Raw genomic sequence first — 13,679 nt, forward strand, 5'->3', positions numbered from 1 at the left:
GATTGGTGGCCGTGGCTTGGTGGCCGTGGCAGGGGAAGGTTACTGCAAAATCCCCATTTCCTCCCAATCAACTGGGATTTGGGAGGCAGAGAATAGATGTGGGCGGGGCTAGTCAGAATTTTTGCTACTGGTTCTCCGAACTACTCAAAATTTCCACTACTGGTTCTTCAGAACTGGTCAGAACCTGCTGAAACCCACCTCTGCTTGAACCCATTGAAATTCTGGCTAATACTATACTGAGAACCTTGTTTGTATTTTATTTCAATATCCACATTTAATATTTTCAGTATCTACATTTAATGTTGCAAAGCATAGATAAAAATTACTTGGTTGCAAACATTATGTGGACTTCTTACCCCTCAGAAACTTAAATTAAGTATTTTAAACAATGGTTATGATAGACGGGCTTTGTCACAACATAATTAATCAGGATCACCTTAGTTTCAAGGAACTGTTTTAACATAAAATTTAAAAAAAGTTTTATTGAACTCGGAATGTTCTTGGAAGTATATTCAATTTAATCATTTGTTATTTAGTCTATTTAATCCAGATGCTATCGCTGCCTCAGAAATTATACAGTAATTAGAGGTTTTGGAAAAATTAATAGTGGCTCTTAAGCCAAAACCCCATTTTTATAAAAAGCTGAAGAAAAGTGATGAAATTGATATTTATGTTATTTATGCATCACATAAATAACAGGCATAATGTCTCATCTCTGTAAATTCATAGAAGATCACTGTAAATAATGTGAAATTAATCTTTTATCATCTCAAAATGTTAAAACAACAAAAATGTTTGTGAATACAGAACACCTCACGAATTTTTCAATAAAGCATAGTTTGAAACATCTTACTCTTGGTGATGTAATTCAAAAGCTAGAATTCATACTATTTTATTTTATCCTAATATTGTTGCATTTGGAACTGCAACAAGGATTGAACGTGTAAATCTGCATTACTGTTATATCAACATAAATGTTCTAGTAGCTGTAAGTCAGCATAAGTCAAAATGAAAATGAAATAAAAATTCAATAGATAAATAAGTAAACAAATTGTATGCTAAAAATCCATTTGTTCTCTTAGCTATATCCAAAGAGAAGACTTTTGAGAAATATGGTCAATTTTTGGAGTTGTTCTATTTACAACTTATTTTTTTAGCCCCACTGTTTTTCTTCTTCCTCCTTTTTCATTCTTATTTTTGAAGTTATACAATTTCACAAATACTGATGATATTGTTGTATAGCTGTATTTATATTTTGTTTTTGTTCATTCACTTAACCCAAAATCATGATATAAAAAGATTTTGGCCTTCTTTTTAAAAAAGTTCGGATCCCACTGTGCTACCCTGAGGAGTCATATTGTCAATACCGGTTATGAAGGAAGAGAAGGGGAAAGAGAAAGTGGGCAGGGACAAGATTTATATCTGTCTGTAGTATCACTGTTTCTCAGATTGGAGTTGTTGCATCTGAATCAGTGAAATTGGAGTGCCAGAAACCTTCATAGCAATCTTGAAAAAAAGATCAGCATAACAAACACTGGGAAGGTTAAGCTTGTTGAAAACTGTCCAGGAACTCCATTGCTCAGCTGGGATCAGAATCAACTTGCAAATCAAACCACATCAGTTCTGGCGTTTATTGTATAAACACAATTGTTTTATTCTCAGATACAGTAGTGGGCATAGAACTGTAATTTTGTTTGGTTTCTTTAAATCAGCTTTAATTTTTCCCCACGGCTCAAATTCAAAACTCTTCTGTTTAACCATGTTTTACTGGAGAGACCACATTTGGCTTGGTTCACACCAAGTCTGGATGTCAAAACCACAATGGCTAAGTTCACTGACACTGAATTACAAACAATTAAACCACACTAGCATAAGTGAGAACAGTGGTAGGTGATTATTTTCATCTTCTGTTTGTTTGCCTTATGCCTGTTTTATTAAGTTCAATTTCTACAGCCTCAAAATAAAATTGAAGAATGGGATACTTGAAGAGGTATTTCTTAGCCATTTCTCCTGGTTATCTTTTTCTGCAAATCGCCCCTACCCATTTTGCAATGCTCTTTCTTCCATAAATAAAATATGCAGATATCTGTATTTTGATAATAACTCTACTTGCTACTATTCTGCAAAGTGGGCCATGCATGAAGGCTTGGGATGACAAGAAATCAATCTCATACTGCAATTCCTATCTTTTTAATAGAAATGTTGCCAAGCAATAGAGATTGGTTTCCATGCTCTGTATTATACTGTCAAATTTTTGCTTTCCACTATGAGAAATACAACACATCAAATAACCGTTGGGATTCTGAAAATCCCAATGAATATTCTAATGACTTAATAAGTAAGCATTAGATAATTGGACATAGCTAATATTACACAGAAGATGAGTATAATGGCACATTTAATATATAGGCTCTTTTTCAATGGTTGAAAAAAAAGGGGAAAGTGGGATTTGCCAAGAGGACCAGCACCAAAAACTGTACAGTCATTTCCATGCCAGAGCCCATCATCCACATTTCAGAAGAGAATCCACTATTGATTCAGCCCAAATCTTCTCCATGCTATTATCAGCTGTTTGCTAGACATAGCTAACCACAGAAGTAGGCGGGAGGAGGAATAACAGAATGACAGAGTTGGAAGGGATGTTGTAGGTCAGCTTTGCTGGCTGAGGGACTCTGGGAGTTGAAGTCCACAAGTCTTAAAGGGACCAAGGTTAGAGACCCCTGATCTAGTCCAACCCCGCACCCAAGCAGGAGATCCTACACCATTTCTGACAGATGGCAGTCCAGTCTCTTCTTGAAAGCTTCCAGTGGTGAAGCTCCCACAACTTCTGAAGGCAAGCTGTTCCATTGGTTGATTGCTCTCACTATCAGAAAATTTATCCTTATTTCTGGGTTGAATCTTTCCTTGATCAGTTTTCATCCATTATTCCTTGTCTGGCCTTCAGGTGCTTTAGAAAATAGCTTGACCCCTTCCTCTCTGAGACAGCCCCTCAAATATTGGAAAATTTCTATCATGTCTCCCCGGTCCTTCTCTTCATTAAACTAGCTATGCCCATTTCCTGTAACTGTCCTTCATGTTTTAGCCTCCAGGAGGAAGAAGAGGAGGAAGAAGAGGAGGAGGAGGAGAAAAGGAGGAGACAGACAAGTGTCTATTAGCCTTAGCCTATCATTCAAACAATGAAAGAAGTTGCACCAACAAGGAGAGGTCATATGTACAGTAGTAATGACAGCAGGCCCAATGAAATGTCTTTTAAGAATATGTTTTCAAACAGTCCTCCAATTCTAAAGTTGGCACTGGTTGCTAAGTTGAGAATTGCACCCTATTATTACAGTACAGTTTGCCATTTTCCCTGAAGCAAATCGCAAGAGATCCTGTTTATCTCCATGCCATAGAAAGCTTTACCTGTTACCTTTTGCAAGTCAAGACATACTTAGGAAGCAAGAAGAGAGCAGGTTGATTTCTGTTTGTGTGTTATCAGTCACACAACTCATCCCTCTATGGATTAAGCAAAACAAATCTGCTTCGATGTTTATATCAAAAGAGGGCTTCAGCTTCTGCCCACAGGAGAACAATTCTGATAGTTTGCACTCATGTCAGAGGCACCGAGGAGCTTCCAGGATGAAAGAATTAGCTGGTGACATCACTGTTGCCTATGGGATGCCTAGTTGGGGACTCCTTTCATGTTTGGAGAAGTTGGAGCAAAGGATGGAAGTGCAAGCCTGCCCCACAGAAGCACTCAGTTCTCCAGTGCGGGCTTGCCAACCTCCATCCTAGCCTCCTAACCACGCAAGCCACTATGCTCCTCTTCTGATAGTTAGCATGGAACTATTTGGTAAGTCCCAAAAAAGAGGAATACATCTTGGGTGATTTTGTTTTCATTTATTTTAGTATAGTTTAAGAAAAGAAAGATGACAGTGTTGGGAAAGTGATAATATCTGGGAAGGAGGGACTGGGAGGGCAATATAGCTTCATGAACATATTAAAAAAAATTAAAATTGTAAATGGAAAATTGTAATCATAGCCACCTCTCATCAGTGGAGGCTGAATTGGGCATGTCATTGGCTACATATCTTTGTTTACATGTATGCAACTACACAATATGTTTCCACTTCTGATTTGATTTGTTTATCTAATTGAAACATAAACCTGAGAGTGAATTTTTGAATAATTGGGAACAAAAGACATCAGGGATTTTTAACTTCCTTTGCACTCCACTAGGGAGAAATATTAACACAATGTTGAGTGAAATCCATGATCTCACTATGAAATTCTTTGTAAACATTGTCCTGTACTTATAGCATGAATATATAAAGGAAGAAAGGAGTTGCTCAATAGTGTGTGGTCCTTAAGCTATTTCATTTTACAGCACTATTCTCAATCTTCTTTATATGCATGTCAAGAAATCATGTGTTCAGGAATTCTGATATTTGTTGTACTAGTTAAGGTGCTGGCCTAGAAACCAGGAGACTGTGAGTTCCAGTCCCACCTTTGCCCACAGTAAAAAAAAATGACAATAAAGGTTATCTATCTATCTATATTTGGATGGAGATCATACCTGGAATAAAGATATCATCTTGAGAAAGTCATAAAAGGGGGCATAGTTTTGTACAAATTTCACTTTTTTCTCAATCAAAATACTGAAGTTTATTTAGAAATAATTGCTAAGCAATAGAAAGAAAGACAGCCATTGAGAGAAACTCGAACTAGGGACTTGTGTGCTTGCATGCTTGCTCAGCTGCTGCTGGGGAGGCCAGCAAAGCCCCCTGACTGCTTCTTTTCTTAATGTTCTTTCTCTTAAACTAGTTTTGATCTGGCTCACCCACTGGGCAGCCCCATCCTCCCACTGGGGACCTTCAGAATTTCCTTGTAGCGGATAATTCCAAATGGCTCTACCATTCGTTTTGTTTTTCAAACAGCAAGAAAAAGAAAAGAACAAATCAACATGTTCCTTTCCTATGTTCCTATGAGGGAAAAAACAACAACCCAGGATTGTACTGGGAGAAAACCAGGGCAGCCTGGGGGGGGAAAAAATCAAGAACATTATCCAAAGGACATTTTTCTGAACTCTCATCCCTACCTCATCGCTTGAAGCACTAATGCTAGTTGGCTATTTCTGAATATCTGCTAGGCAGGGGCAGGATCTCTGCTGCTCCATAGCAGGATTATGCACATTGTCTAGCTCTATCTTCTTTTCCCCACCACCGTCATTTTAAAAATGTATAATTACCTCTGCACTTGGCATCTGAAGTTGCGGTACAGTCCTTCTCGATGATCTCATCCTCCTCACACACCGTGCAAGGCAAGCAGGGGTCCACATGGTTGGCTTCATCAGAATACGTCCCCACCGGGCATTTCTCACATAATGTGTTCTGATTTTCCCCGCAAGGATAGACAAGCCCGTACCCTATTTCACAGATGCGGCACTTTTTACATTTATTGTTCTCATCCCGGTAGAAGCCATAGATACACTTGCAGATGGTGTTGTCCGATTCCACACAAGGAGCCGACATGCTCTCCAGGCCCACACACTCCTTACAGGGCTTACAGGGCTCGGTGGCACTCACCGTATCTGAATAGCTGATGCCTGTAAAACATTGGAAGGTTGAAACAAGTAAACTGAGAGGTGGGTTATCAAAGGACTGAGTTGAGTACCCTCCATTTCAGAGGTCTCCAACCTTGGTCTCTTTAAGATCTGTGGACTTCAACGCCCAAAGTCCCTCAGCCAGCAAAGCTGGCTGAGGTACGCTGGGAGTTGAAGTCCACAAGTCTTAAAGGGACCAAGATTGGAGACCCCTGCTCCATTTGACCACAATGGCCTCCACAAAAGTTATGGGGAAGTCAAGGGCTGAAATGGATGGGACAGTGATACCAATCATGATTCTGTCATATAGGTGGCAAAACTGCAGATGCAAAATTGGGGGAAGATGTTTGTTTTCTTGGGCTGATGTCCAAGGAAGTAATGTGGATCCCTTGGGCAACTTAAACACTTCTCACAATGCCTGTCAAGTTGACCTTCTAAAAATCCCAGAGAATGATATCACGTATCTTGGAAACAACTTCACATTCTATAAATGGGTATTTTGTGGTTGATCAGACTTTTGCGGTAGGCCAGGCCAGGAAACAGATGCAACAAGTTTGCCTGAAACTATACTTTATTAAATGTTACTTCTTTGTAACTATTTCTCTAACATCATCCCCATGGCTTTCCAAATGATGAGAGTAATCATTCTACATCCATCACATCAGGGGTGAAATTTACTTACCTTTCCTATGGGTTCACTGATGTACACGCACGCCATCATCTGCGCATGCACAAAGCCTTCTGTGCATGCACAAAGCCTTCTGCGCAAGCGCAGATGGTCAAAACTGGGACATGACGGTGTCCCGGTTGGGGGGTCGGAGCCTCCCATCACCAGCGCTACCAGTTCTCCAAACTACCTGCCGCCGGAGCTACCAAGTCCCGCGAGCTGGATAGAGCCGGCAGCATTTCACCCGGCATCACATGCTCTCAATTTTCCAAATGGCCTTATTTGTCACTTACATGAATTTAATCTAAAAACTTAGTATTTAGACCACCAATGGAAAAGCCTTTGAGATGCAAAAAAGAGATGCAAAAATGGGTTTTAGACACAGCTTGCTCACTCCTGCTTTAGCAGAAGATTAAAAAAGGGGAAAAAATATGGCTTCTTCTCCCAAAGAAAACCAGTCTGAGCCTGATAAACCTTTATGGTGATGACGACAAGGTCAAGTACTAAGATCTACCCAGCTTTCCTCTGATACTTGTTACTTGTTCTTCCCCTCTGGTCATTGAGGCTTGCTCTCCATGGCCATTTTGGGTTGGGCAGCGAGAGAGATCAGACACCTGGTTTCCACAGAGACATCTGATCTCTGATGGTTAAATCTGTTTAGAGGGAAACAGGTGCACACCACCTGCATGGGAGATAGATTTTAACCAAGAAAAGAGCAGTTCTGCCAACTGTAAATTGCTGGTTCTTTTCCAAATGAGTACATTCCAATTTTCTAATGCTTCTTCTTACAAGAAAAAGTTGTTGATTGTGCGTTTTACTATTTTTATCATGAGGAAGGAGTGCTGGTTTTCCTATCCAATTTTCCATAAGTTGCACAGTCTTTGGTTTCTCATTGTGCCTAGCATTTGAGATAATTGAGGGCTGAGGAGAAATTGACAAGAGTCTGGTTAGTTTCTGGCCCAAGTGATGTGTTTCAGATAGATCTGGAGGAAATGGGGGAGGCAGGAGTACACTTAATGCTCCTCACAAGTCCTCCTTCCAGAAGACTGTGTTGGACTGTGTAGGACTGTGTTGTGTGGCAGCCAGAAAAAGATTATTGTGATGAAGCACCTGTGCATTAGCAACCTGCTATTTCATCCCTGATACTCTCCCACTCTTTTCAATATCCATCCATCCATCCATCCATCCATCCATCCATCCATCCATCCATCCAATCTATCTACCTACCTACCTACCTATCATCCATCTATCTATCCATCCATCTATCTATCTATCTATTTATCTATCTATCCTTTCTCTCTCTCTTATCTATCATCCATCCTATACTGCCCATCTTCCCCCAAGCCTGCCCCACCACATGTATGTGGGCAGAAATAAATCCAGAGAAATCCACCAACCATTGCCCTTAAGTTGTCCTACAGATGTAAAGGGTATACAAGGATAGATGTACTCATCAATCTCTTTTATTCTGTAGACACAGTTAGAGTTTAAGTATGAGGGTAGACACAGATTAGAGTTTAGATATGAGGGTACTCACTGGAGAAGAGCCTAATGCTGGGAAAGATTGAGGGCAAAAGAAGAACGGGACGACAGAGAATGAGATGGCTGGATGGAGTCACTGAAGCAGTAGGTGTGAGCTTAAATGGACTCCAGAGGATGGTAGAGGATAGGAAAGCCTGGAGGAACACTGTCCATGGGGTCACGATGGGTCGGACATGACTTCGCAACTAACAACAACATGAAGGTAGCACCAATTATGAAACTATAGTTTTTTGCCTGTTCAAGAACTGCATGAAAATGCACTCTGAGCAAAGCTTTATGGCTAGAGAAAAGGAAGAAGGGATCCACTATAATTTTGTCTGGGCTAAGACAAGTTGACAAGGCTGTATAATTAGCAATGTTAGCACAAAGTCTCTTATTCCCAAAGATTTGCTCTGTTTGCTTACAGAGCAAGCAACTGCTCTGTAGTTCAAGACTGAGGCTGAGGTTAAGCAAGCAAGTTGTTTTATTTGAAGGAGGCTAGAATAGATGCAGGTATTCCATGATATCACTGAAGCTTGTTTGGTTAGTATTTCTGAGGGTTTTGTAGGCCCGACACTGAAGAGTGGCTTGTTTTCTGAGACCAAGAGAAAGCAAATTTTTCTAGTTTTGCATTTTTTTCCATACTGAAAAGTAATGCTAAACTTTCAGCTCTCTTCCTTGGCATTTTTTTTCTTCATAGAAATTTGGCAGTTTGATCTCTGGGGCCTGAAGATTGCAAAACAGGAAGCTACATGTTACAAACTGTTTAGATTTATTTAAATCAAAGCTCAGAAATGTTTTGTTGACAAAAAATAATAACAGGTAATCAGTTCAGTGGAAAATGTTTGCCTTTTCTTCCCATTTTTTCACCTCAAACAGCAAGATTCTGGTAGGTTAATTCAAACAACTTTTTTTTTTTACAATACAATCATGTTTAATTGAAAGAACCACAGACGTCCTGCACTTTAATGCTCCTAATCTCTTCTTGGCCTTTTGAGGTAAAATAAAAAGTAGTGGGATTTTAATTTTCCCAGACCAAAGAACTTTCCTATAACTATTGTTTAGTTTCTATCCTCAGAATATCTCAACCCACAGAAAAAAGTAGTAAAAAAGGTTGTAATAACACAGAAATTCTATTTAAATATAAAACCTAATAGCTCCCTATCCCTACTCCCCCACACAAACATTAAATTATTGAAGCCACCATCACCTCTTTTGGTATGAATTGCATGAATTAATTATAGCTTGTATGAAGTATAATTATTCCACATCTTACAACCATTCATTTAGTGACTGTTCAAAGTTAAAAGGCTCCTGAAAAAAAATTATGACCGATTCTTACATTATTCCAGCATCCCCAGGATTACATGATCAAAATTCAGGTGCTTGGCAACTGACACATATGTATAATGGTTGCAGCCTCCCAGGGTGAGTTGATCTCCACTTGTGACCTTCCCAATTGGCTTTTGATATGCATATGCATTGAAACCAGGGGTTTCATTTAATAACCATGTGATTTCCTTAAGAACTGTAGTGTTTTACTTGACAACCATGGTAAAAATGTTTGTAAAGTTAAGCACAACTCACTTAACAACCCCCTTGCTTAGCAATGACAATTCTTGTCTCAACTGTCATAAATCAAGAACTACCTGTATTGTCTTTTGAAATTTCTGACTCAATCAGTGTTACTGTAAAACTTGAATTCCAGTTTATGGGATAGGAGTAAAACATTTCTCAATTTCCATACATGACTTCCAAAGGGGTCTTGATACCTGAACAGTCCTTGTTTTAGCAAAATTATTTTATATGGTTTCTAAAAAGAGAAAATGATAGTTAAGGGTACTTTTCCACAAAGCAGTGGAACCAAACTAAACATGCTATAAAAATTTAGTAATTGGTATTTGGTTTTCCCTCTTTCCTAAATAGAAAGAGTTATAGGAACTTATGAGAGTAAAATAGTAAAGTCATATCTCTTTTTAATACCATAGTCTTGCTCTGACTCTACTGCTAGGTTGCTCTTACTTTACAGCCGTGATGGCGAAACTATGGCACGCCTACCCAAAATGGCATGCAGTCATGTTGCCTGGCACGCATGGTGTCGCCCATTTCTCTTCTGGTGCATGAATGCGCACTGGACAGCTAATCTTCTGGTTACTGGAGCACATGCGCACACAACCATCAGCTGGCCTTCACATGTGCGGCAGTGCCAGAAACCGGAAGATCAGCCAGCCAGCTGATCATCATGCACGCATGCACACCAGTAACCAGAAGACTAGCTGGCCGGTGCACATGTGTGTGCCGGAAACCAGAAATTCATTCCCGGCACGCATGCCCACTGGGCAGCTCTTATTAGAAACGTGCGCACAGTTATGCAGTCAATGCCTGCATGCAGTCCCGGGACATCCACCCCCTTGTCAGCCAGGAGTACTGCCCCCAGTCGGTCCCTTGCGCCTGCCTGCCTCACCACCGCCACCGCCAGGAAAGGCCCCAAAGGTGCACTGCCTGGGATCCACATGGGCTGCCGCAGGGGGAGACCAGACTTGGCTGGCTGGCCGCTGCCAGGAGCGCAAGGCTGGCAGGAGAGGAGGAGGAGCTGCTGCTGCCTCTGCAAAGGCGCTGTGGTGGCAGGCCAACTGTGCCGGCAAAGAGGCAGTGCCGCTTTGCCAGCATGAACAGCCTCTAATGTGGATCCTAGGCAGCACAGCTTTGGGGCCTCTCCTGGTGGTGGCGGCAAGGCAGGCAGGTGGGCACAGGGGAGTGACTGGCTAAAAGTAGCTGTCCACTGTGTTTTGAGTTCCAGGTTGGCGCAGGAGGCTTTCTAGGCCCAAAATGGGACATGGCGGGGAGGGAAAACCGCCTGCATACATGGGGCAGGGTGAATGCATGGGAGTCATGCTCACATGTGCAGAGGGGATTTATTGCATTATGGGTGCCAGCACACACACACTTTTTTGATGACAAAAAGGTTAGCCATCACTGCTTTAGAACAATGAAGTATTCAGTGGCTTATTTCATGCTCTACACTGAACATTATGAGGCTATAACAACATTTTGGACTGAAGGAAAAGATCTCACAAAGAAAGCTAGATGCCCATAGGAAGACTTCAAGTAAGACATAATTGGATCTTGCATTTTTCAATAACGGGTATTATAAGCTAACTCTCCAAAACTGGGTATAATATGTAGAAAACATGACTAACAAGCATTAATAAATTTAGCAGTGATAAACTGGTCTAATTTTCTATGTTTGTATCATTAACTCTCATGGTAATGAATTCCACAATTTGGCTGTGCATTACTTCAAGAATAATTTCTTTTTAATCTGTCCTAAATCTTCCAATATTCAATTTCATCGGGTTGACCTTGAGTTCTAACATGAATCACATCCATTTTGTTCACATGTGTAATGTATTATATACAATTATATTAGGCTATCCTTTATTCAACTTCTCTTTCCTTAAGCTAAAACCCCATAAATCTTAATCAAGTTCTTTGATTTTATATGCACATTGGCTATTATGTTGCAATAGCAATTCCCATAAAATTTAATAAATTTGTTTCCAGAAATTGGAAATGGAATTCCATACTTATTTACTTGCTGTTAAGGGCTAATTATTCCATAAATTTTATTGTTCGATAGTCATGTATGAATGATTGATTATGTGTCATCAAGACAGCTGGCTCTTAGTGACCATATAGATTTTCCCTAAGATAACCTGTTTCCAACTTGGTCCTGCAGATCTTCTAATTATGGATCTCTTGTCACTGTAATTGAGTCCATCCATCATACTTCTGGCCATCCTGTTTTTCCTTCCATCTTTTGCAGAATTATAGACTTTCAAAAAGATTAGGTCTTCATGCATCCAAAATATGATAATTTGAGCCTGATTATTTGTCTTTTGTTGATTTGTTTGTTCTTGATTATCCATGGAATTCTCATGTGCCTTTACCAAAAAATTTAGATGCTTTTGAGATCACAATTAACTAATCTTTTTTTTTCTTAAACTGCAAAACCTGAACATTGCCTTACCTTCAAAAATTCCAATCCTAATGACTTTTGCTAGGTTTTATTTTGCACCATTTTCAGTCCTTAGCATTAACTTGGAATAATCATCACTCAGTGGTATTTTCAAGACTGAGAGACAACCATGGATTTCAGACAATTCTTTCCACTTACTCTGTCATTCTCAGCTTCCCTTCTTTTAAGGAGAAGAAAAAGAACAGAGGGAGAAAAAGAAATCTAGGCAGCCAACCAGCAGATCTGAATGAGAGGATGGGGCAATGGGACATGTTCCCATATCTTTTTTTTAATCAAAGATGTCTATGATTCAGACCCTCTGAAGTATAGAATCCTTGATTTATGGCAAATTGTCCTAATGAATCATTGCCAGATCGACACTTTTAAATAGATGTCCTCACTATAAATTAGGATCAAGACATTTCTGCTTGAGACATATTATTTTATACTCTTTTCAAACTATCCAGTATTATCATGCTAAATATGGATAAAATAACTCTAATCGATGGTGACATGATAGCAATATTCCAATATTTGAGGGACTGCCACAAAGAAAAGGGGATCAACCTATACCTCATGAGTCCTGAAGGAGGGAGGAAGATAGGTTGGATTTTGTGTAACTATGTTTGGAAGGCAAAATTCACTTGCTATTAATTGCTGCACAGTTATCATCTCCTCATATCAATAAAATTGACCCAATTCCTTCACAAAGATCTCATAGGATGAATCATGCACCACTGAGTATTATAAAAGTGCATTTTACTGCCTAAAGAAGACATATATTATGATTTAATGGGGAGTTAAACTAGTGGAAGGAGCTCAGCACACAAGCTGACAAGGTTAAACAATGCATTATGATTTTGCTTTGGCTCCAGTGAGCCGGCCTACATAGAAAACAAGAACAGAAGCTCTCCAATTTCACAGGTGGGAGAGCTAGAGGTTGGGTAGCACTAAATGTCTATTGCTAGGATCAGTTAAAGAACCCTGTATACTTTTGATGTCACCGAAGGAACAACACTACCAAGAGATACTCATCGACTGCATAGATTGATCAGAGAATTTGGTCCTTAGTCTCAATAGCTTCCGAGGAGTACTCAGTTGAAAAGAGGTCCATGCAGAATACATTCTTATATTTTTCCTTCAGCTCTAATTCAGTTGAAGAATTAGACAAATCACTTCCAATGTTTCTTTCAAAGAAAAGGATGGTTTGTCTGAAATTCTCATCATGAGTAAAACATTGTTGTGTTTATTTATTTGGAAGAAGCCTAAGGGTCTATCAATGAATGTTCAAACATGAACTTGGAAATGAATTTTAGTATCTGCAGGACATTTTTTTTTTTGTATCTCCATTTGTCTTATACAAGGCAAGAAAGACCCAGGAGATGTGATTGGGAACTGGCACAATGATTCTTTTCAGAAGAGGCAGGAGAATAACCATGTGGCCCGATCTTTTGTCTTTTTTCAGACAGTTTTTCATTACAAGCATATTCTTATTTGTGCTCACATTAATTTTTTTCCTCTATATTATTTCTAAACTGTTTCTTAATATATATATGTGTGTAGGTCTTTGGTTATTTGGGTTTTCTCCCGCGTAAAATTGGAAGTGTCTTGGCGACGTTTCGACGAAGTCTCATTCGTCATCTTCAGGCTTCAGCTTCGTGCTTCTGGGAAGCACGATATATATATATATCATGTTATGGATTTCTTTAATTACAGGATAAAAGTAGCTGATGAATTTTAATCCTGTCTTGGTGTCCCTAATCTTACATCACAGGTCTTACATTTACCAGTTGCATTTGAATCCAAAGTTTCTGAAGAGTGGAAGCCTGATGGTTGATTAGAGGTTACAGAGAAATCTCTTCAGTGATCTGCAGATCTCTTCCTGAATTCTT

General features: G+C 39.6%; 1 protein-coding gene across 5 annotated transcripts in view; it reads right to left on the reverse strand.

Annotated features, from left to right (window-relative positions):
- Positions 1–13,679, reverse strand: part of NGFR (nerve growth factor receptor) — an 83,887-nt gene that overhangs the window by 22,952 nt on the left and 47,256 nt on the right. For all 5 annotated transcript variants that reach the window (XR_009155170.1, XM_058183975.1, XM_058183972.1 and 2 more), the window contains exon 3: positions 5,228–5,584. Coding sequence is in view for 4 of the 5 variants with exons in the window: in XM_058183975.1 (XP_058039958.1) it covers positions 5,228–5,584 (357 nt within the window). In the remaining variant the exon portion in view is untranslated. The remainder of the gene's footprint in view (positions 1–5,227; positions 5,585–13,679) is intronic.

The sequence above is a fragment of the Ahaetulla prasina genome, chromosome 4 (assembly GCF_028640845.1).
Source record: "Ahaetulla prasina isolate Xishuangbanna chromosome 4, ASM2864084v1, whole genome shotgun sequence".
Taxonomy (NCBI): Eukaryota; Metazoa; Chordata; class Lepidosauria; order Squamata; family Colubridae; genus Ahaetulla; species Ahaetulla prasina.